The following is a 23,524-nucleotide window of genomic DNA, read 5'->3' on the forward strand; positions in this document are numbered from 1 at the left end:
CCAGCCCCGAGGCACTGTACTATTTATTGTACGTGTATACATTGAAGTGGGGCACTGCGCCATCGCGCGCGGTAGTCCGGATAAGATAATTGAATACATGTTGAAAGCAGGACTAAGCTGTAGTTACTTCACAGTACACTCCGTAGAATGTTAAAATTGTGGAGATGACTCCGTTGCAACTCAGCTTGGAGTTACTTGACTAAAAATCGATTGAGCCCAGAAGAAATTTGCCAATTTCATACCGTTGCGATCCCTGGCAATTCATGCAAGTCAAACTAGCACATTGATACGCTATAGTTTTCAGGTGCTGAAAATTTCCTCTCCTTGGGCTCTCCTCCAGTACACTTCCTCTGCCAACTGCCTCACATTCATTAAACCCGGGAATCGTCATGGCAGTGCCTGCTCGCATGGACTCATGTCATGCGTACTTTATGAAGCAGGCATTAATAATGGTATCTGTGGATACCAATATCGCTATAGAACAATAGCAAACTAATGTGTTTTCTTTAGGGTGAAAAAGCACTTGAGACAGGCGAGACGCCGGTAGGATGCGTCCTTGTTTATAACAACAAAATCGTCGGTTCAGGGATGAATGATACCAACAAATCCATGAATGTAGGTTAATGCCTAGGCGCGGTAAGCCTAAAGAGCACTATTCATAGTTTTGGGTGTCTTGGAATGTAATTTCACTACTATAATGGTTTCTCTTACAGATACTGCCTGAATGAACCCAACGACCGATTTTAGCTGATGAAACACAGGGCACAAGACATGCTGAATTCATCGCCATCGAGCAAATGCTTGAAAATCACCCTAGAACGCTTCTTCGTTCGACAGACCTATATGTGACTGTTGAACCGTGCATTATGTGTGCTTCTGCTTTGAGGCAATATCAGATTCGTACCGTTTATTTTGGCTGCGGAAATGACAGGTTCGGAGGGACCGGAAGCATCCTCTCGCTGCATTCTGAGTTCGTTTTCACCCCCGTAACAATTTCTTGCCACTAATATATCGCTCATTAGCCTCTCGATAGACCCACCGTATGTGGTACATGGGGGGCTATTTCGGGAAGAAGCTATAATGCTACTTCGGCGCTTCTACATACAAGAAAATGAAAATGGTATGCACGAGTCCGGTCATTAGCAGTCATTTAAGTCTCGCTGACTGCAGCCCAGCTCCCAAGCCTCGGCCTAAGAAACACCGTGAGCTCAAGACGAGCTTTCAGAATAGCGTACCGGACAGTCAATCTTCGAGCCCAACCATCTGAAGTATGGAATACCAGCTCATATTATGCCCTCGTATCCTGCAGCAGAAATCCCCAGCTGTCTGGATTGACCCAATAAAGGCAAGCTGTTGAAGAGGGTTTCACATTGCGCTAGAATATAAATACGTATACAACAGGTTTCGCGGTGACAGAAGAAACAAGGGCATATCTAATGTTTGTCACTATTCATTCCCCCCGATATTCAGAGCGAGCGATACGGCTATTTCAGGCGTTCCGCTTCGAGCTCCCGTTCCGCTTGTTGATAATATTTGGCGGTGTCGACGCCATGCTATCAAAGGGTCAGCATTCGAGTTTCGAGATGCCTAGACTCCGCCAATTCACCAGGCTTGCGTGCATATCTGATATACTTACTTGATCGTGGTTGACAATATTGATCCATGGAATGACATGGCTGAAAAGCTGAGAATAACGCGAGTTTCTAGCAGCAACACCCTGCAAGTATGGAGAAACCTGAGAAGTTCCGTACAATGGTTCCCCCTTTTTGACCTTGTCTACCATTTCTCTCACATCCATCTCGACTTCCCGCGAGTTTTCCGTGAAACCATAGAAGCGATCTACAACGGCAAATTAGCATCCGTAATGGCACTTTTCCCCGGCTGCGGTGGGAAACTCACTGCAAGATCGTTGGTAAAAGATATGTAGACCTCCAACGAGACCGATTGCTGTTGCTAGTCGCATGACAGGAGCGAAGCCGCCTCTGCCGACATGGGACGGGCTCACCCTCTCCATGATCCAGAAAGCAAGTGGAGAAGCAGCAGCCAGTCCACCTGATACAGCATAATCAGAGGGTCTTGCATAACCGACGACTCGTCTCAAATGCCTGAGTTCCAGTGTGAGATTCTGCGATTATCAATGATTGAAGGCGGGTTCATACGGGTCGGAATCAATTAGCTATGGAGTATCAGTTAGTGCCAATTGTCCATTGAATTGACTTGCTGAGATATCTTAAAGACATACCGGATAGTCGGTGTTGGCCCGCTTTGGGGGGACAAGCGTTGCCTTGTGATCGGTAGCCATGATCGTTTGGCGTGGCCAGAAGAAGGTGCGTAATAATCGTGCTTTGGGGATTGGCTCCTGCCGCAATGAAGTTGGAACTCAGAGGGAGTCTTGCCAAGCAAGCCCACCGCCTTACCTGCTGGAGTCTAGTTAACTAATTAGTTAGCGATTAGCACATGACTTAGTCATCACAAACATACTTCAGTGGACTACCTGGGATACCGCACCTATTGTATTGTACTGAGAATGTATGTATGGAGTACAGGATATTTTGTACTACTAATACATTGAAAGAAGCCCTGAGTCTATAATACATATCCTTCCCCGCCACAAATTTCACAACTCATAATAAATTTTAAAAATTGTTCAAAATCCAACAAAAATCTTTGATCAGGGTTTGAGGTAACTATATTAGTTATTGCACAAATCTAAACTCTACTATCTAATCTTATCAGCAATTATTCTGTTCTTTTGGTATTTAAACAGCATTTATAATTTATTACAAGCTGTAGGTTTGTGGCAAGGGGGGGTATAGCTTTCCTAGTTTCCTATACTTTATACTATTATATGTAAGTTTAATCAAGATGAGTATATTAGTATTAATTCAGACTCTAAAGGTCCTAATATAAAGAATAAGAAAGATGCTTTAAGAAAGAATGATTTTTTCAGCTATAAACAAAAGATTGTAATATTGCCCACTATTAAGTATCACAATATTCCAATCACAGTACTGGTAGCTTTGATAATTACTATGAATACTGGCTGTAATTATAATACTACAGTCCGGAGTTTGCACTCCCCAGGCCCCTTGCAAATGATTAGTAGTTTGTCCTCTAGCCGCTTTAGGTATAGTGCAGCTGAAATTCTGCTGGCATAATTCCTATTCGAAGCCAATGCTTTCCTCTGATGGCTGTGCGGTGGAGTAAACAAGAAGGCGGTAAGTGGCTAGCGCAGCACGTGAGTCAAAGGGGGGCGGGGGGGTGTAAACTCATGTCCTCCCACTGTAGTGGTGCTAAACCATCTGCAATAGCCAGTAGTTAAGAGGCTTTAAATCCTTATCTTTTAGTTAAACTGTTACTGTATGTAGAGATACATAGATAGATAAGATAATTTGAGATTTTTATACACCCTAATAGTTTTAATAAACAGATTTAAAACAAAACTTCTTAAAAAAGAATCCTCATAGTAGTATTTTTAAATGTCCAATAGTTCCTAATATAAGATTACAATCACCACAGGACTTGTATTTCAATTACATTGCCGATACAGTGTTAATAACATTCATTTATCAGTCTGTAATGAGTAAATCGCCCAGCAACTTACTTGCCTCATTGGTCACATACGCGTCCCGAGCTTGCTGATCGCGTCGCCGCGTACAAAATCGCTTATACTAACTAGCAGGCAAACAACAACTTACTCGATATTTCGATCAACATAACCTAGTCCTGCCCACCTAAACTTCGCCGCTTTTCTTTTCTGACTTGCCACTCTACGATTTCAGTGTGTTATTTTTCTTTCGTCATCTCCAGAGTTGAGGAGCGCCTGGAATATGGAAACTACAACAGAACCACTTGATGCACTAACAAGCCATGACGATTCCTTGTTTGACTATGACGCCGGCCTTGATGCGGCATGGCAACAGCCTCAAACGAACATCACTGTAAGGTCTAATAACGAGGACCCAACGCCTATTCTAGGGGTGGACGATAAGGTCCAGGTTAGCAAGCACCGGCGATTTGTTGCGAAACTAGATGAGAGCAGGTAAGGCCGGTGATCACACTTCAGTAGAACCCGAAATGCTTACTTGTCCATCGCCTAGATTGCTCTCGCAATCCGGGATACCAAAGCTACGCCTCACGTCCAGGCAGAGGCTGAGACTGAAGGGCAAAGGGCACGAGGTCTATGACCACCAACATCGGGATCACTTCTCTCCGACTGCTAATTTCATGGAACAGTTTTCTGACGTCGCCCGGCTTTTGAACTTCTACCAATTATGGCTTGACGATTTATATCCTCGTGCCAAATTCGCTGATGGTCTGGCCATGATCGAAAAACTTGGACACTCTAAGCGCTTGCAGACGATGAGAAGGGAGTGGATTGATGAAGAGAAGCCGAAAGCGCTGACGGCTGATATAAATCAGCAAGTCCTCGATGATCTTGGTGCAGACATGGACCCTGCGACTACGGTAGAGACATCCGATACAGCATTAGGCGGAACGATTTCTGGCTCTAGACGCGGGGACATAATGTTCGACCTGGCACAACTACATGCGCCAACTCCAGAGTCAAACAAACAGATACCAGAAAGTTGCGTAGCGGATGATACCCCTGAAGATGACGAGTTGGATGTCCTTCTACGAGAATTTGAAGATGGAAACCATGGCGCCTAGGTCTCTGTTCTGCCTGCTTATTGGCACCCGAAGTCGGACTTTTAGATATCACCGAGATTCGAGACGCACAGGCGTTTATCTTAACCAAGAACTTGTGTATAATACGGATGACGATGCTCTTGAGCACAAATCCCAAATGAGAAAAGGAGGAGTCGATTTACATACCGTGCGTAGAGATCTCGTGTATTGAACGCAGCCGTATAATATGTTACAGCCAGAAGATTGCATGTGTACAAAGTCAGGCTGATATGAGCACTGCCGGACTCGAACCAAACTACAGCTCTTGTGGAAGGCCCTGCCAATTCAAAGCTGATCATAACATCACAGGTTCGGTGAATACCGAGAATTGGCCCCCCGCACCCGCCCAGGTCAGCCTCTTTCCCCGGATAGCAGTGTTTTCGACAACAGTTGCTACCTCAATGTCATCCTGTGTCCCTTGGCCAGTTTGATAAGTAGCGGAAAACCCCCACGACCAAGGATGGCCATCGCTATCAATGGCTATTGAGTGATCTGAACCCGCAGCCACGGCATTGGCCTTAATTCCAGGCACAGGAGTCGGTACTATGAGGATGCGCGGGCGCCCACGCTCATCCTTGATAACCGCTTCATCCAAGAGTGTGTCAATCCTCAGCCCCGTTTGGTAACCGTCCAGTCGTCCCCAAACGAGGCACTGACCGCTCCTAGTGACGGCGAGTGAGTGATGAGCACCACCGCAAAGTTGAGTGACACCTTGGTTTGACAGCGAATCGACAATGGTAGGGTGGACAATGGCAGCATCGTCGTCACCAGCACCGGCTCTGATACCAGTTTCACCAAAACTGTTCAGACCCCAAGCGTAAACTTTGCCAGATTGGTGGACGGCGAAGGAGTGGAAAGCGCCACAAGCAATGTGCACGATGTTTTTAGGTAGACCAAACTCGCGTGGCTGAAGCCCATTTAGCCTATTCCGCTCGATGATACGGCGGCCTAGCTGGTTCTGCTGGCCGGAACCCCACGAGAATACGGCGCCCTTCTCGTTTAGAGCGAGAACGTGATTATCACCACAGACCATGTGCCTGATCTTTTTTAATGAGGGGATATGCGTGGGAGTAGCTTGAACTTTGTTATTGGGGTCAAAGCCTAGAATCCCGTCGTTGCTCTTGACATTGTCAGCTTAATCTGAGCAGTTGGCGCGTGAGCTAACATACCCTAAAAGTTCCCCAACCATAGACCTGACCTTCATCTGTAAGAGCAAAACTAGAGCTATCGCCAGCTGCGACTTCCACAAAAGTAGTACCCTCTGGGAAAGCGTCAGAAGGAATAGCAGTAGGAGTCGACTCGTGCGGGTTGAGGCCAGTGTCATTGTCAGAGTCTGAATCCGAGTCGCTTTTAGTCTCGTCCACATCCTTGTAGCCGTCCTCCCAGGTGGTATCCCTCCCAAGCGCTCCCTGATCATTGACACCCCATGTCAGGATTTTGTTGTCGTGCGTAAGTGCCACGCAATGCATGCCGCCAACTGCGACTTGTACAACGCCGACCCGGTCTGCTGGCAAATGCGGATTGAGACGAGGCCTCTTTACATCGATGGCGGTTTTCCCCGCTCCAAGACCGAGTTCACCAGAGCTGCCTTCGCCACAAACATACACATTTAGACGGGTGGTGGGAGCACTGTTGATGATGAGCTTTGGTTTTGGCTTCGGCACCCGAGGTCGGGCTACACGCGCCTTCTTCGGTTCGCGGGTCGGTTTTTCTTCGTCGATATCAGCTTTTCGCTTTCCAGCCTTCGCGGATACGGCTCTGGTCGTTCCTTGGCTAGAACGTCCACTGGATTTGCTAACCTTGGTCTCCCTTGGAGCCCTGGCTGCGTCATCAGTATTAACAGAGTGGTTTGCGGTATTTGGAGCTGTGCTCATTGCTGTTCGTTTCGCCTTGATGGCCGTCATAGCAGCTGCAGTATTCGCTGCCTTCATTTTCTTGCCTTTGCCAGCAGACTTAGATACACTTTTCTTTGGGGGCATCATTAAGAAAACGCGCCACGAGCTGGTTTTTTAAACCCAGTATGGAAAAGGCTATACAAAAGAGAGAGGGAGAGAGATGTTTATACCAAGTAGTACAGAGAGTCAGATGGAAACGATTAGATCGAATGAAAGATAAGCTAGTGCTATACAGTATCTAGGGACAATATCACAGACAACACGCTTTCAATTGAAATGATTGTCTGTTGAGGAGCTGGGAGCGGGTTTAGAACCTGGGGTATTCCACCCGTGACTGTTGTTATTGTTACTGTTTTTAGCTGAAGGAAACAACAGCCCAATGTAGTTACTGGTACACTAACAACAACGACGACAACAACAACCTAAGTCGGACTAGTTCACGTAGCAAGCAGGGTGCTCAAAGCACTGTACAGTACATAAGCAACATATAACTGGTGAGCGAACCAAGAAAGCTTGAAAGAGCAAGTCAACCATACTTTTCTACTTTCTGTAGTCTCCCATCTATAAGGCATGTCGGCGATATGCGAATGTCGGTCAAGTGAACCACAAAGTTGTTCCAGCAACTTCTGTCATTTCATTGTGTGTGAGAAATGACGGTTCTGACAGCAGTGTCTTTGTTTACGCTCTTCTTACCGGTCATGTGCCAAATATGCTTCTTTTCATTATAATCAGGGCTCAAAGATAACTAGCGTGGCTCTTACTCAAACATCTGCATATGCATGTGGCCCCTACCTCTAATGCGCTTGCGAGATGTTATTAATAGCTATCGTATTATTATTATTATTATTACTACCACTACTACTACTACTACTACTACTACTACTACTACTACTACTACTATTATTATTATTATTATTATGGGCTCAAGGGTTGAATTTAGATGATCTGTTCTATTCATGAACATTAACATTGACTTTATATGTACCGTGCAAAGGGATGTAGTACTGTGTCAACAAGGAAAGGACCAGGGAGTGGCAGATGAAAGGGGCATAGAGGGAAATAAAGAGAGAATGAGCAGGAAGTAAAAGAGCCTTTTTATCCCTGAATGCGAGAAGTAAGGGGATTCTCTGTGCGGATTCTGCCGCACATAATAACGTTTTGACCCAATGGTGTCCATCTCACATCCTTGGGATTTAATGCCGCGTTCGGCTTTCCTTCTCCGTCGCGCTTAGAGTCTGGACTCACGCTCACTCCACTAGAGCCAAGATAAGTGGGGGCGACAGTCACAACTATGGAATCAATAAAATCGGCATACTCGGGATTTAACAGCTCACTCAAGACAGTTCCTCCGCCCTCAATCATGACACTCTTGATACCCTCGGATGCCAAAGCGCGCAGAATGGCTTCCCAGCGAAGGCGCCAATCCTGATTGTATTCCATGATTCGAAGAAAGTCGCCCCCATAGCCTTTGAGCATCACCAGTTTTTGGGGGTGAATGCGGGCTCCCGGCGATACCACAACCCATGGTGCTTTGCCTTTACCATTCACTGCAGTCCTCAGCATGCGGCACTCGGGATGAATGGGCCATCTACCGGTGGGATCAATCACCACGGGTCGCGGTTGCCACATTCTCCCCAGGCCGCCGTAGCCTCCTGCCCCTTCCAATCTACAGTTCAAGCCCGGGTTGTCAGCAAGGACCGTCCCAACTCCAATCAAGATAGCATCGTGACGAGATCGCAGATAGTGCGTCATAAGCTTAGCTTCGGGTCCCGAGAGCACTGTCTGCATGCCTGGAAGAAGTGAGATTTTAGAGTCCATGGAAGATGCGTAAGATAGGGTGACATGAGGAAATGGGCGCCGCTCATCGTGCTTTGGGAGATAGGGTCCGAGGAACTCCAAGGAGAACTGAGGAAATGAAAGAGTGTCTGGTGGTAACGACGACTTCGGGGTCGTACTCGATAGAACCGGACTGCCGCCGTTGCTTTCATTTCCCCCTTTTCTCACGATTCCATGGCCTTTTTGGTATTCATAGCCATCATGCGGTACGAGTTTCACCTCGGGGTTCTGGATTCTCCACTTTGCTGAAACATTGCGCACATCTGTCACCGTGAGGAATTTGCCACCTGCCTCCTCAAGCTTCGCAGGTGCTTCTTTGAACTTGGTATAGATGGAAGATGGTAGATATCCCTTCACTGCTTCCCTTCGTGCAAACTCCATGAGCCCCGAATTTCGCTTCACCTTATCGATATAATCGAGGTCATGCGAGTGCACACGGCTACTTCCCGGAGTCCTCGCGATGGTCACAGTTGAATAGGCCCCTTCAAACTTCACCACTTTGATCTGGAAATTGCAAATGCCACCCTCTCGCACCCTTTTCTTTCGGGGCCGTTTTCCTTCGGGCAGAGGCCGTGTCTCTGATGTGCGATGAGTTGGACGTCGCAATCGACACATATAATAGTCCGTAGTACAGTGTCCCTCTTTGCTGGAATTAGACCTTTGTTTTACCCACACGTTATCAATGAACGGCCAGTAAGTCTCAAACTCCTCAAGACTTATCTCTATAGGGTCCTTGCATTCGAACATTACTCGTCGAATCCTGGAAATGTTGGGGGGATTGTTGATAAGACAGTCACATTTGGGCAAGCCCGAATTTTGCGACGTGGGTGTGTCGCCAGAATTGGTGCTCATCTCTCTTGATGGGAAAATCGTGCTGCTCTGCAACGCGTGGGCGTCGGGGCTCGAAGCGGTCCCATTTTCTCTAGCACTAACAGCTTTAGGCGCAGCTTGACTTCCAAGAATCAGGTTATCTGACACGTTGCCGACTTCCTGACCACCGTGGTCATCCTCTTCACAAGATGTAACCATATTCGCGATTGAGGGCCCTCCCCCTTGATATTCCGCTTGAGCCGAAACCTCATTATTCAACGGTTCATCCTCGAGGCTGGATAGTGTAGACTTCGTAGTCGTGTCAGATGCGTCATCATGGTCATGTCCCATGTCGGGCACTGGACCCTCCTCGTCTTAAAGGTTTCGTGAAGAAGGGTGTATGCACAGGGCAATGTTCTTAGGTTGCGCGATGCAGCATATATCCATGATGGAATTGCGAATCACTTAGTGTTGTGTGCAAGATGAAGGCTGATACGACATTATGCCTGTCCTCTCTCTGGTGTTCATTCACTTTCGAGTATCTGGGATCCAACTGCGAGTTTAGTAGTAGGCTGGTTGCTGCGAGTGAGCGGGTTGGAATGATCGAGGCGGGTCTAGGTCTTGGCGTCTAAGCTTTAGTTGCGGGAAAGCACCGGCGCATGGCTTACTCTGTGGCTAATGAAGTTTGTACGTACTAGGAAAAACAAACATGCGTACCTCACGCTGGCCAAACAATATAAGACGCCAATGTGTATCTTCGGGATCTCTAATCCTATCTGAAAACTACGAGGTATTCTAAGTCGGCAAAAGCCTAGGAACAAAGGTCAAATGAACATGAAGTGTGCATCCCAGATTCCATGGGCAGAGGGGCATCTTCTTAATATGCTCCAATCTCAGCCCCAGCGCGCGCAAGTGTTTCGTACACTTTAGGCGGGAGCTTGTATTTGACCATTCCGGAGAATACCATCAAGTCTTTAGCCATGACAAGCAGCTCCTCAGCTAACCCCTGTCTGATCTCATTCTCGTATGCACTAGAGCCAAGACGGTCACGTTCGTGGCCGATGCAAGTGATGCTCCACATAATGATATGACCGATATTGTGGGAGATTATGGCAGGGAACGACGAAAAAGCTTGAGCAGCACTTCGTACGTAGGGAACAGAACCTCTTGCCCGTAGCGGAAGCAGGTTAAGGTCATTGATAGCCTACGAATTGTTAGTGTCAGCGCAACAACGACTATGAGAGCTGATGAATAAGGGTTGATAGTATGGAGGAAACCTACATCAAGGGCAGGAGTCCAATTTCCTGCTTCAACTTCTGCCTTCGCCTCCATCATCCGAAGTAACAACCCGCAGGAGTCACGATTGACTTGTCGGATCCGTTGGTAGTACAGGGCATTGGCGTTGTATAGACCGATCATGTTTTTAGCTAAAACAACCGGATCTTCCACAGCAGTAAGGCTGAGACTACTCCCGGGTTCGAGCGGAGATCCCTGGGTTGAACCATGACTATCACTATGCAAATTAGCCCGGGGTCTCAAAGGTTGCAGCTTCAGCATTGGCCCTCCTAGATCTATGGCGACAGCATCGGAAAGAGCTCGGTTTATGATATCGATGACGCGGTCGTAGTCTTCGGCAAGGTGGTATAAGAGAACCGCATCAGTGGTCAGCCCTTTGTCGTCAGCAATAGCCGCTGCTTGTACCGTTATTGTCTTCAGGAACTCTTCTTGGTCGACAAGTTGGATCAAGCTGATTCGCTGTTCGATCAAACCTTTGATCCTACTTCCGTCACAACGTACATCACCCAACAGCTTAGCAAAATCTCTGGTTTCCAGAATGTATTCTCGCAAAGCCTCGTGACACACAGCTGCTTGAGATTTACCCAAGGAACCGGGCAAGTCGGCATTGAGGCACAGTAAAGAGAAGTAATCGATCGCTGCCTCAACATATGCTGTGCGGAACTGCTTCGTGTAATGCGTGATGAGAAAGGCGAAATTAATCTGTGGGTATTGTTTGACAGTGTAGGACACTATCTTCGTTAATAAAGGAGCCAGCAAGGTAAAACACTCCAAAGTGTGCCACTTACGCAGTCCTTCGCCCGATGTATAAAAATCGGACACGCGGAGTAGGCCATAGTATGCCAAAGCAATGGCAAAGTGTACTGCACTAACTGGAGCATAAGACACAAGATATGAGATAGCTTGCTCAAACATGCCTCCTAAAATCTGCAAGAGGAAAAAGGTTCCGTAACCACCCTGGCTGTCTTGACCTTTGCTAAAGAGCTTCTGGCCAATCTCTGCGATATCGGTCTGGATGTCTTCAAGTCCGAATACATCACCTGCAATCTCCTCCGCGCGATCATCTTCTCTGGCCAGGATAAATTGCAGCCACATCCAGTCCTCCACTTGTTGGTTGATGCCGTCTAAGCGTCTATGAGTGAGTTCGCAGCGCCCAATAATCTTGTAGCATGCCATGCGATAAGGATCGACAGTGTTATCGGGGGCATTTCGCGACCGCTGTTGATACTCTCCGTTGATTTTTTGTTGCAGGTCCCTCGGCAACCGCCTGTTCTGGGCATAGGTTGTCATATATGTCACAAATTTGTGATCTAAGGAGCGGAAACCTGGATCTTGGCTAACGTACTCTGCTGCTTCCGTGACGAATCCACAGCGAAGGAGATAGAAGATAAGAATCCAGCAATAATCCTCGCCGACCATTTGCAACTCGGTTCCGTCAGGGGCGAGGTCTCTTCTTGCGGCCCTGAGCCTGATATAAGCCCTGATCTTGTTGACCACGGTTGGGATGCCACCGAGTTGTGCTTCTCGGGGATTTTTCGCAATCGCACCCTCCACATCAATATAGAATTGCTTTTCGAGGTATGACCGTGAGCCCTCGATTATACGATTCTTGAGATTGTTCGCTTTGCGTGAGGTTGGCAATTCATCCAAATAGTCCGAAGAAAATTGTCGCTCCCTCAATGCGGAAGGAGCCGAGATATTCATCGCTTCTGGTGACTCCCCAACAATACTGATTAAGGCTTTATAGCCATCATACATTTGCCGTGGAACCTAACGCAAGTCAGCAATAGATTGAAAATTGGATCGCGCGGACTTACGTCACCACCTGCGCGCTGCTCAACGTCAGAGAAGTTGTATAGAATCGGAAATGTCCGAGATTGGAGTCTGGCCGAATTCAGCAGCTGTACTTTCTCTGCATAGTAGCCTATCTTCTCCCTCAGAAAACGAAGATCAGAAGAGTGACTACCCGGACCATCGTTGCGCTCCATCGAATCTTCAAATATCTGAAGACCTGCCGCTCCAGTCCCCGGCATTCCAATGACCGATTTATCCAAGCCGGAGCGCCCAAAGACACTCCGACGCGAGGCCGAAGCAGGATCATGGCCAGACGCAGTATTGAACTGCTGTGCCCTTTGGACTGAACGGCCAAACGTACTTTTCCCATCCTTAGCATTGTCGTCGTTGTGTGTCAACCCGAAGTGTTGAAATATTTTTCGCCGCTGGTCTTCCCAATTCAGGTCGAGTTTCTCTTCCAGAAACAGGTCAAAATCTCTTTGCGTGCGGGCAAGGCTTTCCGTTATCATGACTTGACGACCACGCTGCTGTAGGTTCCTTAGGTACTTTTGATTGTCAGGATCGAACGTCTCCTGCTCTTTAGGAGTCACCGATAGAGAAGCCTGGGGATCTAGAGCTTTGAGGTCCCGTAGCGCGTGACCAGGAGAGACCCCGGATGCAGCCAGCATATAGTGACTGAGAGCCATGAGTATGTCATTTGAAACGCAATGAGAGGTGGGGGAGAAGGTGGGGAGAGACAGCTTACGCCCTGCTATTCGCTGCATATTGTTGTCTATTGTTGGACTCTTTGGTACCAAGCTCTCGCGCCTTTTTGCGGATATCATCGAGACCCAGTTGCAATGTGGGCAACTCGTCGAAATTGCTGTTCAGACCGATCGCGGAGAGAGGCCTCTTTTTGCCGCGCTCGAGTAGGCTGTTAAAGAAGGCGGGTTGCGTCTGATTAGACAACTGCGCTGCTTGCGCTACACTAGTCTGTGTTGTATTTTGTCCGAATAAAGAGCTATGGGTGAGTTGCGGTTGTGCCTGCGGTTGCTTTGCAAACAGGGATCCGCCTGAAGGCGTTTGTGTTGCGGGCGTGTTCCCAAGCATACTTGCTGGGTTGTTCTGCAGTGAATTTGCCGGCTGTGTTGTAATCCCTACGCCAGCGGCCCCAAATAAGGAGCCTCGGGTCGTGGATGTCATCGAGAGAGCTTCGCTGCCGTAGTAAAATCTATGCGGGAAGGAGCAAAAGGCTTTGAAGGAAGTAGATCCGCGATACTGAAATGGCCATCAGTTTTAAATCCCAGAACTTTGGCTACACTCGGAACTCAAAGCAACATACCAGCGTTCGTCTTCTGGCGGGAAGTTGTTCCTCTTTGGTCACTCTGCTCCGTTGCCTTTCACAACGTGATGTTTATAGCAGACTTCTGGCTGGCGATTGCTAGCTAGGCTTGGTGGAGATGGCGGACTTTCGTTTCGCCGAGGAACCTCTAGCCGCCCAATAACTACTTCCCACAATCTGTCAACGGTACGGCAATAAGTATGTAGCCTTACAGCTGCCGCAGCGTCCATGTATTATCCAGAGGCCAATTTGTTTCCGCGTTCCTACCTTGACGACTCAATTGAGACCGAAATTTTGTCAATCTTGAGATTAATATCAGAATGCCCGTCTTCCAAGCCAAGAAATTCCGGCGTGCAACAACCGCCTCATCAACCCTAGGGGAGCGAGTCGGTGCGGCATATAGATCCCGTCTTCCCCGACATCCATTCCTACTGTTTGGCTTTCCCTTCATCATGATCATAGTCGCAGGGTCTTTCGCATTGACACCGGCTGCCGCTTTGAGATATGAACGTTATGATCGCAAAGTAAAACAACTCAGCCAAGAGGAAGCCTTTAATCTGGGTCTCAAGGGACCGGACGGCGAGGAAGGCATAAAACGAAACCCGCGAAGAAGGATCATTGGAGACGAACGGGAAGAATACTACGTTAGTGATCATCTCCTTGTCGCATAGACCTGCAGAAGTACATGACTTGCTGATTTGCATTCAAGAGGCTTATGGCGAAGGACCTTGATGACTGGGAACAAAAACGTGTGCAGCGCTTCAAAGGTGAACCTGATGGCAGGCTTTGAAGCCACTGACCTCAGATTTGAAGAAGTCACGAATCCCAATGCAATCACAACATGTTTTGGTAACACCTTGTTATTCCCATGAACTCAGCCATTCTACATCGAGCCCCCCAGTCAGCATAATCCCACTTCGTCACAAAAATGGACGTAATCCTTGCACTTTTGGCTATCTCATACTTGTTGGAAAGCCAGCCAACCATTTCTTGCCTGCTCTCGATGCGTTTGCTCAACGATTACGTGCCAAAAAGTACCCATGGCAAATGCGGCTTCACAAAAGCCGACCGCAATGAAGCATCAATTACCTGGCCCTCAAGAACACCTTCAATATTGATAGACATCTCGACTCGGCTGTGCATTGTCAGAATGAAGGGCCTAAATGAGGCGAAGCTAGTGGGCACCAGGAATCCCCCACCTTGAGACTCCGACGACGAGGAATTGAACAGGCTTAACAAGGTGTCGCAGTTGAGACAGGAATCTTATATTCATCCCCATCTTTGTTCATAAATCGGTTGACCAACAGCCTTATAATTGAGCTTGAAATCCTCCAAACAGTCGCAGAGGTCTCCTTTTGCTTTACTATGTATGTATGGCTGTGGCGACGACGCGCTCATGAACAAGACTACATTGTGTTGTCATGCAAAATTAAGAATTCGCCTCGCAAGTCTGATGCGAGAGATCATTTCATTAAATGAAGATGGTCGAGAAGTGCTACACAAAGGACTTCATTACGATTTTTGATAGCGCACTCAACATATTTTCATTCTAACATAGTCGACTACAGCTGCTTGGTCCTGTGGGTTCCTCCTTCCCTTTTTTCTGACTTTTCGGTCTCTTTCTTCATTTCCCAAGCTGCTATCAGTACGTAGCCACAGTCGCGGGTAGCGAGTATTCTATACGATGTGGTACAGATTATTGAGCCCCTGTTGAATTCTATATGCCCACGTAGTAAAGAAATTGAACTTATATCCAATAAACGTGAAATATGTCTTAGGTAAAGTTGGACCAAAAGATAGTGGTGGCTGTTTGCACCCTCTTTACATCTCCCTTTCCTGCTTCACATACAATAAATGCTGCATGCTGAATTTTGACAGCATCGCCACGCTTCAGTCGAGTTCCTGGTAGATCAAGAAGATCCAGACCGGCCGCCGCCGCATGGGTTTGAGTCTTTCTGCACACGTGCCGTCTTCCGACCCTCTGCCACCCACCCTATAACGTCATATCCCAGAGAACAACATCGTTCCCTCCGTTTCCTTTGCCCTCCATTCGCTCTTCCGCACAATTCGCTCGGCTGTTGACCCCCGACCCCCCCCCTTCATGCTCGAACAATGGCAGTGGATCAGTGATATCAGCCAACAGTGACCACCTCCCCTCCCCTTCCCCCACTTTTCCTTGCTCATATTTCCATTGGTCTAGGAACTTAACTGCAGTCGGGCGTGCAATTCCCTCCCCTTTAGCTGAGACCTGGGATTCCCCGATTGCGAGGAGTCAAAATTACTTACCTACCTACCTTTACCTTCTGCCGGTCTTCTCGCCCACTTCTCCCCATGGGCTTTGTCTTCCTTTCGCAGACATATCAGCTTGAAAATCTCCGTTACCTCTGTTTAAGCTTCTGATTAATCGCTGCTTCACCAACCCGCTTGTCGGCTTCTCAATTCATACTCAGCTGAAGCCGTAACATTACCGCCTCCTTCCAGAGTTTGCCAGAGTTTGCAGCCAGCCCATCTGGACCCCAGTGGGCATCATCTGCCTTTAACGATCTTGTTCGCTCCGCTGCTTCGCCAGTTAAGGGCCAGGCTCTGTACTTCAAGTATCCAGACCTCTAGACAATAACGTCAGTCAAGTGTACATTTGCTCGCTGGGTCATATGGTGTGGAGCAACTAGTTGGCAAGTCTGGGTGGCTGGTGTAGGCAACACCACTCCTCGACTAGACTCGACTGTCAATCTGCTCACCAGGCTAGATTTAATATCGCGATGGCAAAGCAGGTTTATATCTGATCACGAACCTCGACTTTCCGGCTAGAAAGGCAGACTGTCACTCTCTGTCTTGACATAGAATCATGTCGGCTATGACAGGCTCAAGGTCACCTACATCTCCTTGGCCGTCAGAGTGCCAGAATTTGCAGCTTGACCACCCTGCAAACTCAACATCATTTTTCTCCTTTTGTGATACTAACCCTTCATCTCATGGACCTCCCGGACTTGGTCCCTCGAGTACAGTCTTAGAACGTTCAGGACCTGATCATTTCTCAATTAATGTGGACAGTCCGGGCAACTTTGGGAACATTGGAGAAGCAGTACCACATGCTCATTCTGCATTATCTTATCCAAGAATTCACCTTGCAAACAATATAAATCTCGATAACAACCTGACTCTTTCAAGAAGTGGACTGGCATTCAACAATCACTTGAAAGAATCCACGAGCCACGGGAATCCACGGAGCCGAGACCTAGTGGTCACAGGTGCCGTTGCACCTTCAGGACAGATGACTTCTATGGACGGGCGTTCCATCTCCCTAGATGAATGTGCAGCGCTTCTCGAATCATCTGATCGTGATATTATGCTTCTAGATGTTCGACCCTACGCGCATTTCGCGAAAGGGACTATCGAGGGGTCTCTCAACCTTTGCATACCGACAACACTATTGAAGCGCCCTTCATTCGACACGCAGAAATTAGCGAATACTTTCACAGCTGATCATGATAAGAAAAAATTCGCGCGGTGGCGGCAATCCCAGTACATAATCGTGTTTGATGCCGCTACATCTGACATGAAAGATGCAGGGTCGCTAGCTAATGTGCTGAAGAAATTCACCAGTGAAGGTTGGGGAGGGGAGGCCCGAATTCTACTTGGGGGCTACAAAATGTTCTCATCTCGTTTCCCTCATTTGACCAAGCAACAGCAGCTTCCAGCTTCAGGAGCGCCTACAAAGAAAACACCCAGAATGCATATTGATCTCCCTTCGGCAGCTCCAGTCGCAGGCGGATGTGCTCTCCCCGAGTCATCCCATGCGGCGATACCTTTCTTCGCCAACATCAGACAACACATGGATCTCGTTGATGGTGTTGGACAGATACCTCTACAACTCCCTTCTGATCTTACAGAACTCAAGAGACAACAACTCCCACCTTGGCTACGCGATGTGTCGGACGCCTCCGACAAAGGTCGTAAAGTTTCCGAGAGGTTTTTGAAGCTTGAGAAGAGGGAGCTCGAACGCATGAAACGAGCGCTGTCTTATAATAAATCCGACGAGTCCGCAGCGATTGACTCCTCGCCAGAAAGGTATCGCGTTGCCGGTATTGAGAAGGGAACGAAGAATAGATATAACGACATCTATCCTTTTGAACATACTCGAGTGAGACTCCAGAATGTCCCTCCTGGTGGCTGTGACTATGTGAATGGGAACCATTTAATGGCCGAAAAGAGTGGTAAAAGCTATATCGCCACCCAGGCCCCAGTTCCGGATACCTTCGATGTAAGTGCGATATGTAGTCTCTTCCCTCTTTGTCATGTCCCCGATGGCGAGTGTGGTTGGAAGTTTTGCTCATTATGTCTTTAGGACTTTTGGCGAATGATATGGGAACAGGATGTCCGACTTATTGTTTCATTGACTGCCGAAGTCGAAAGGGGTCAGGTCAAATGTCATCCCTACTGGAAGTCAGGAGAGTATGGACAATGCCAGGTCAACAATTTCTCGCAGAAGTTGATCTACCTAAATTCTCGAGATGCACCACATATTGAGTTGGAAGGCAGCCAGTTACCCCCCGACGTGAAAGACGACCCAGGTAACCCATATATCGTTGTCAGGCACTTTGGCTTGTCACATTCAGCATACCCATTTCAGCCATTGCGAGAAGTCACTCAATTGCAGTACCCACACTGGCCTGACTTTGGAACAACCTCGCAGCCTACACACCTCCTCAGACTCATCGAATATTGTGATCGGGTTCTCACTACAACGAATAGTCCTGTTCCCGTTACGTTCCAGAGACACGCAGTGGATCAGCGGCCGGTCTTGGTGCACTGTAGTGCTGGGTGTGGACGTACCGGCGCTTTCTGTACGGTTGACACTGTCCTGGACATACTGAAGCGGCGAAGGAGTCAAGGCACAGTGGACGGTTTGAATTCAAGGCTCAGTGAGAAACAATGGGATCTCGATGAGGGTCTCGACCTCATTGAGAAGACTGTGGACGACTTCCGCAGACAAAGACCCAGCATGGTTCAGAACCTTTCGCAATTTGTTCTGTGCTATGAAAGCGTGCTGGAATGGGCTGTATCACACATAGGGGAATAGAGTACGATTAGGTAATATTTAGTATCTCTTGGTCATCACTGGATGATGAAATCACAAGGGGTTCTCTTGAAATCATGTTGGCGTGGATGTTTATTATACCTTGTGGGCTGTCTTAATTGCTTTCATTCTAGACCTTGGTCGTCGTGTCAATATGTGTTGATGAAAGCATTTTCGGGTGTTGTTTTTTTATTTAGGTCTAGTTGATTATGATGATATTTTTCAAGCTGTGGCTCGGGAATCAAATTAATATTATAGATATACACAGGACATCATTTGAGATCAAAAATTATTGACGCATGGTAATTTCCCTCACTATCTTGTTGATGGAACTAAGATCTTGCAGGTGAAGTAATGTTCTATTAAGGATATATGTGATATTCACACTGAATCTGCATTTAGTCCAAGTGCCACCGGGGATATATGTAGGCGTTTCCCCTTAGTTAAAGGGCCGATCTCCCTTAGTGCTTCCGCATCTGAGTTCCATACCGGCTAAAATCTTAAATATGAGTCTTAAAATCTTGAACTGAGGTTTCTGCCTAGCAAAGAGCCGCGATTTCTGCCTCCGAGATAGTCCCAGGGAGTAACATATTTTGGCTGTGTTGTGGCTATTGTTATAACTTCCAGGCAGCAAGTGACTCTGGTGCCTTATGGGAGACAGGCAGACCCGCCAGCCGTGATTAATCATAGGGATTAATCAATCCTCTCCTTTTCAAGGAGCTTAATCCCTTCGATACGTCCATTCACCCGCTACCTACGAGTAGGTAGGACAGAAGCTTGAGTGCTTGCCTGCTTACTACTTGCCTTCCCCTCCCTCAAGCCAAACGCTTCGACCTTTGGTGGCCATGCTTCTGAACCTTCCTACGGAGCTCATACAATGGGTTCTTCGATCCTGTTCTACCCCAACTTTCCTACAGGCGGCAATGTCATGTCGAACCATGTATGAAATTGCGACTCACTGTCGAGAGGTCCTTGTGCACCACCTACAACGAACTCCGGGAGCTCTACCCGCAGACCTCCGTTCTATGCATGCGAAAGAGCTATTTCAACTGCTTTTGAGACAAGCATCACAGCAACTTTATGGTGCACAGTTTCATGCGGACTGTGTCACTTTCAAGCCCTGGACCAGCTCTCTTGACGTGAAGGCGTCTATATTGGTACCTAGGGAGATCCTGACGCTCGCACTTGTTTTTCGAGAACAAGATTGCATCCATCTTTTCCAGGCTATAAGTGGTGGGCTCCGACCCCAAGCTCGCTTGGAGCTTCAGTGGTGTCGGCCAGGTGCTGTTGAAATTCTGAAAACTGCATTTGACGGTGATGATACATTATACATACTTCATCGCTTTAGGCCTTCACTGAACGACAGCGACGATTATGCGAGGCATCCGTTCGTCAGGCATGCCATGCAGCTCGGGACCGATACGACCGTCTATCTCTCTCGATATTCAATAGAATCTCCCCACGGCCCTGTTCGCATTTGTGCTTTCCCTGATCATGCAGACTACGAGCCTTTGGCTCTGGCGGCCGCGCGCGGAGGCATTTTCGCAATCTCCTGGCAGCATGCCCAGGACATCAGTGACCTCGAGGTAACTTTATATATCTGTTCCTCAGAATCCAACTGCGATATGAGGCCGGGGGTAATCGGTAGGCCTCTCTGTGTCATTGCAGCCAAGGCTGCCGGTGCTGACATAACCTAGAAACTAGCTATAATTCTTGCGTTCTCCACAACAGCAAAAGGCAGTGGTTTGATGGCCATCGGGGCTTACAAGGCAGACTCGCTCGGGGTCTTTACCCTTACGATAGCAGCTCTGTAGTGGGTCTTCGTTTTAACGACAAGTCTAGCCAGTTACTCTACTACTATCGCGCTCAGACGTTATACGGCTCTTTCCAGAGGATTGACATGTCGTCCTTTCCCATACAGCCCACATTGTATGAAAACTCCTGCCCTGTACAGTTCACAGACTCCCTTAGCCTTCTTTTCTCAATCGAGGTTCCTTTCTTCGGGACCCATGAAACTCAGGTCCTAGACGGATTCGCTCGGTGTCAATGGAAATACCTGTCTTTCGGCCTAGCAACCCATCGCGAAGAAAAATGGACCGTCGCGTGCTTGTTGACATCCGAAACATTCTGTCGCGCACAGAATTGTCAGCATGTCTTGCAACTTGAGCGTGGACGGCGATTGCCTGATTGGAGCGTCGTTGCACGCCTCTGGGGATTCCAGCATTCGACCAATTCCCTTGGTTGCATAGTTGCTGCTTCAAGGCAAGGGACAAGGCTCGCAGTCGCCAACTGGAAAACAGTCTATGTTTGGGCTCTTGAGCCGAGAGCGCTGATTGAAGAGAACTCCAATGGGTTCTACCCTCTTGCATCACAAGCACAAGAATCCGGCATGATCGAATTACGACCAATAGTATTGTCGCTTGAAGCCGTCTGCTTCCAATTGCATTTCTCTGAGGAAGAAAATGGATTGATAGCAATCACAGATAGGGGCGTCATGTGCTGGGATTTAGGCCCGCGGGGAGGAGGGCGACGACTGATTCAGTATTTTCAATACTAGTCAAATTCTGAGAGCAGCATCTTCACTGACATTCCAGTGCAAGGAAAGACAAACAAACAGCTATTGATGGAACATCTGTCCAGTATTTGATGCGAGACGGCCTCGGATTCTTGTGTCAGGCAACACCTATCGCCCACTCTCTGCCCGCTAAGCCTCTGTAAGTAGAGCTATTTTGTATGTACATGAGTATCGTTTCCAACTCTAGCAAAGTGAGACTCACGGACTCCAGAGTGTTCCAGTTGCTGTGAACGGAGAAATGGGAAACCAAGCTTGCCAAGACCATCTTGTGCAGGCTCGTAGACGCCAAATATTGGCTGATGCTAGCATTGACTGGAGGAGTAATCTGGGCTACATAGCTTGCAATCTGTCATCTTGGTCTTTAGACTCTGTGACCCCATTGGTAACCTTGTCTGAGATTCTCAGTCGATCAGGGATCTAGCTCAGCTCAGCCAACGAGCTCGATGCTCGCGCTCGGGAGCTGCAGACGACAAACTACGGAACATCTGGTATGGCCCACAGTCATCCTACTCTCAACCTAGCTAGGATGGACTAGAGCCTGCGACGCGCATCCGCGTTGGGAGAGGACGAGGGGGCGCATGGCGGTGATGGATATATGATGGGCAAGGCACACGACGTCCTACGGGTGCGGTTTTCCGACAGCTGAGGAGTGAGGGTGATTCACGATGCGTCTGGAGCGGGTAGGTGGCTATTCCAAGTGTTACAAATGAGTGTCGACGCCCGAAGCCCGGGGGACTACTGCGCCTCCCCTCCACCAGACATGGCGAGAAATGTGACGATGAGGAAAATCCACCAGTACCTGAGTGATGCAAGTCAGTTCACATAAGGCGCAGAAGACATCGGAAAGAGCTTGACCCACTTCTGGAAAAATGTCTTCTCGACAACTTCGTCTGCGTTCTTTCCGTCCGGGCCGATAATGACAGGCTGATTTAGGTGCGGACGCGGGCCAGCCTCGTTCGATACTAGTTCCACTCGAGGGCTGGCCAGAGTCGAGATATTAGCGAATGTAGTAGAGGATACTAGAGCAACGTGATACAATTCGTCCTCAGAAGGCGACTCGACGTAAAGTCGAAGGACAGGGCGGTTGTCCTCATCTCCAAAGAACGACGACCAGGAAGTAGCAGTCCCGACCCAGTGCTTGGAACCTGAAGTGTTGATTGCGAAGAAACCGATGCGAATCAAGTCCGACGACTGTTGTGCGTGAGCAAGAGTCGGAGGCGAATAGGTGACCAACTCTGAATTCAGAGAAGTCGAGTTATATGAAATCTGGGCCAGTAAAGAAGGTTCAGAAGCTGCGACGGGCCAGTAGAAGACATCAACAGATGATGGCTGGGGGGCTGGCGAGGAATTGACGACGCTTGAGGATAGAAAAAAGCATAATAGTGATAGAAGCATAGGAGACAGAAACGGCCACATGATGAGTAAAGATGCACTTATAGGAGATGGAAGGGGGAGGAGGAGGAGAAAGAAGGAAGTAAGTAAATAGCTCCGATGACGGGGTAATAGGGAGAAAGAAAGATGTTGGTGAAAGGGAGCAGCTTGCTAGGTGGGATTAATTCAGTTAGCCATACGGAGTAGTTAACATTCCTGGGTACAGTAAGTTGGTTATCAATACAGCTGAGGTCATACTGCGACGCTGTACGATGTAAGGTATTATTCGATATGTTACAAGCTCGGGGAAGAACTGGTTGGAAGAGTGTGAGCGATGGTGTACTCATATAATACCTCCGTACAGTATGTCATATATAGTACAGATGTACAGTATTCCATAGTACAGCCAGTAGATGGTACAGTACAGTTTTGCACACGTCTAGATTTAGGTATCAAACCTCCTAAGTATCGGAACGAGCCTACTACAAGTGATTAAGACAGAGAGGTTCAAAGTTGCCTAGATAGACTGGCATTTTTCCAATCCACATGGAACCATCCACTGACCATTGAACCTTTACCTAATGACCTTGAATTCCAATAACCCCAGTCCCTGTCCTTTATCCTGCCCGTTATCCCCGCCCAACCCCTCCCATGGCTGTTGCTGCTACCATACTGCTGCCGTGCAGCAGCAGCAGCTCCCCTTCCTCCTCCACACTTAGACTAGCTGGCAGAGAAATAATCGTAGGCCGTACGAAGTCATAACTTACCCTCCAAGTCAGTAAGATAATACTACGTCCACGGTAGTATTGTATGTACCCTTGTACCGTCTATACCTATACTGGACAAGGCATTTACCCCCC

The 23,524-nt window shown here is 48.0% G+C and overlaps 10 protein-coding genes across 10 annotated transcripts; 5 read left to right on the forward strand and 5 right to left on the reverse strand.

The window, feature by feature from the left end:
- Positions 1-407: 407 nt before the first annotated feature.
- Positions 408-1,714, forward strand: BO66DRAFT_447626 (nucleoside deaminase; the record flags this gene model as incomplete). The annotated part of the gene is made up of 5 exons (XM_025651712.1): positions 408-452; positions 511-615; positions 762-970; positions 1,023-1,120; positions 1,176-1,714. The coding sequence occupies 5 exons, from the start codon at positions 408-410 to the stop codon at positions 1,265-1,267; spliced, it is 549 nt and encodes a 182-aa protein (XP_025505747.1). The 3' UTR covers positions 1,268-1,714.
- BO66DRAFT_370481 (putative NADH-ubiquinone oxidoreductase 21 kDa subunit) lies at positions 1,073-2,380 on the reverse strand. Its single transcript, XM_025645419.1, has 5 exons — positions 2,243-2,380; positions 2,160-2,176; positions 1,900-2,105; positions 1,637-1,839; positions 1,073-1,553 (listed from the first exon to the last, which is right to left on the reverse strand). Exons 1-5 carry the CDS (start codon positions 2,300-2,302, stop codon positions 1,485-1,487), a joined length of 555 nt encoding a protein of 184 aa, XP_025505748.1. The 5' UTR covers positions 2,303-2,380; the 3' UTR covers positions 1,073-1,484.
- A 1,253-nt stretch (positions 2,381-3,633) lies between these two features.
- Positions 3,634-4,850, forward strand: BO66DRAFT_390411 (Chromosome segregation in meiosis protein 3). Its single transcript, XM_025647002.1, has 2 exons — positions 3,634-4,042; positions 4,101-4,850. The coding sequence occupies exons 1-2, from the start codon at positions 3,831-3,833 to the stop codon at positions 4,669-4,671; spliced, it is 783 nt and encodes a 260-aa protein (XP_025505749.1). The 5' UTR covers positions 3,634-3,830; the 3' UTR covers positions 4,672-4,850.
- Positions 4,851-4,984: 134 nt separating this feature from the next.
- Positions 4,985-6,563, reverse strand: BO66DRAFT_318745 (RCC1 domain-containing protein; the record flags this gene model as incomplete). The annotated part of the gene is made up of 2 exons (XM_025643620.1): positions 4,985-5,809; positions 5,859-6,563. The coding sequence occupies 2 exons, from the start codon at positions 6,561-6,563 to the stop codon at positions 4,985-4,987; spliced, it is 1,530 nt and encodes a 509-aa protein (XP_025505750.1).
- A 1,116-nt stretch (positions 6,564-7,679) lies between these two features.
- On the reverse strand, positions 7,680-9,272 carry BO66DRAFT_318946 (RibD family protein; the record flags this gene model as incomplete). The annotated part of the gene is made up of 1 exon (XM_025643628.1): positions 7,680-9,272. One exon carries the CDS (start codon positions 9,270-9,272, stop codon positions 7,680-7,682), a length of 1,593 nt encoding a protein of 530 aa, XP_025505751.1.
- A 700-nt stretch (positions 9,273-9,972) lies between these two features.
- Positions 9,973-13,703, reverse strand: nic96 (linker nucleoporin NIC96). The gene is made up of 6 exons (XM_025644567.1): positions 13,642-13,703; positions 13,066-13,577; positions 12,344-12,995; positions 11,315-12,296; positions 10,512-11,257; positions 9,973-10,434 (listed from the first exon to the last, which is right to left on the reverse strand). The coding sequence occupies exons 2-6, from the start codon at positions 13,500-13,502 to the stop codon at positions 10,108-10,110; spliced, it is 3,144 nt and encodes a 1,047-aa protein (XP_025505752.1). The 5' UTR covers positions 13,503-13,577; positions 13,642-13,703; the 3' UTR covers positions 9,973-10,107.
- A 258-nt stretch (positions 13,704-13,961) lies between these two features.
- Positions 13,962-14,431, forward strand: BO66DRAFT_318620 (cytochrome c oxidase assembly protein COX16; the record flags this gene model as incomplete). The annotated part of the gene is made up of 2 exons (XM_025643612.1): positions 13,962-14,285; positions 14,351-14,431. The coding sequence occupies 2 exons, from the start codon at positions 13,962-13,964 to the stop codon at positions 14,429-14,431; spliced, it is 405 nt and encodes a 134-aa protein (XP_025505753.1).
- Positions 14,432-14,441: 10 nt separating this feature from the next.
- Positions 14,442-14,928, forward strand: BO66DRAFT_42748 (uncharacterized protein). Its single transcript, XM_025650353.1, has one exon. It carries the CDS (start codon positions 14,570-14,572, stop codon positions 14,843-14,845), a length of 276 nt encoding a protein of 91 aa, XP_025505754.1. The 5' UTR covers positions 14,442-14,569; the 3' UTR covers positions 14,846-14,928.
- Positions 14,929-16,486: 1,558 nt separating this feature from the next.
- On the forward strand, positions 16,487-21,275 carry BO66DRAFT_410026 (uncharacterized protein; the record flags this gene model as incomplete). The annotated part of the gene is made up of 4 exons (XM_025649213.1): positions 16,487-17,902; positions 17,987-18,229; positions 19,759-20,355; positions 20,460-21,275. 4 exons carry the CDS (start codon positions 16,487-16,489, stop codon positions 21,273-21,275), a joined length of 3,072 nt encoding a protein of 1,023 aa, XP_025505755.1.
- Positions 21,276-22,028: 753 nt separating this feature from the next.
- On the reverse strand, positions 22,029-22,709 carry BO66DRAFT_318799 (uncharacterized protein; the record flags this gene model as incomplete). Its single annotated transcript, XM_025643622.1, has 2 exons — positions 22,029-22,092; positions 22,153-22,709. 2 exons carry the CDS (start codon positions 22,707-22,709, stop codon positions 22,029-22,031), a joined length of 621 nt encoding a protein of 206 aa, XP_025505756.1.
- Between the last annotated feature and the right edge of the window lie 815 nt (positions 22,710-23,524).

The sequence above is a fragment of the Aspergillus aculeatinus genome (genome assembly GCF_003184765.1).
Source record: "Aspergillus aculeatinus CBS 121060 unplaced genomic scaffold BO66scaffold_14, whole genome shotgun sequence".
Lineage (NCBI taxonomy): Eukaryota > Fungi > Ascomycota > Eurotiomycetes > Eurotiales > Aspergillaceae > Aspergillus > Aspergillus aculeatinus.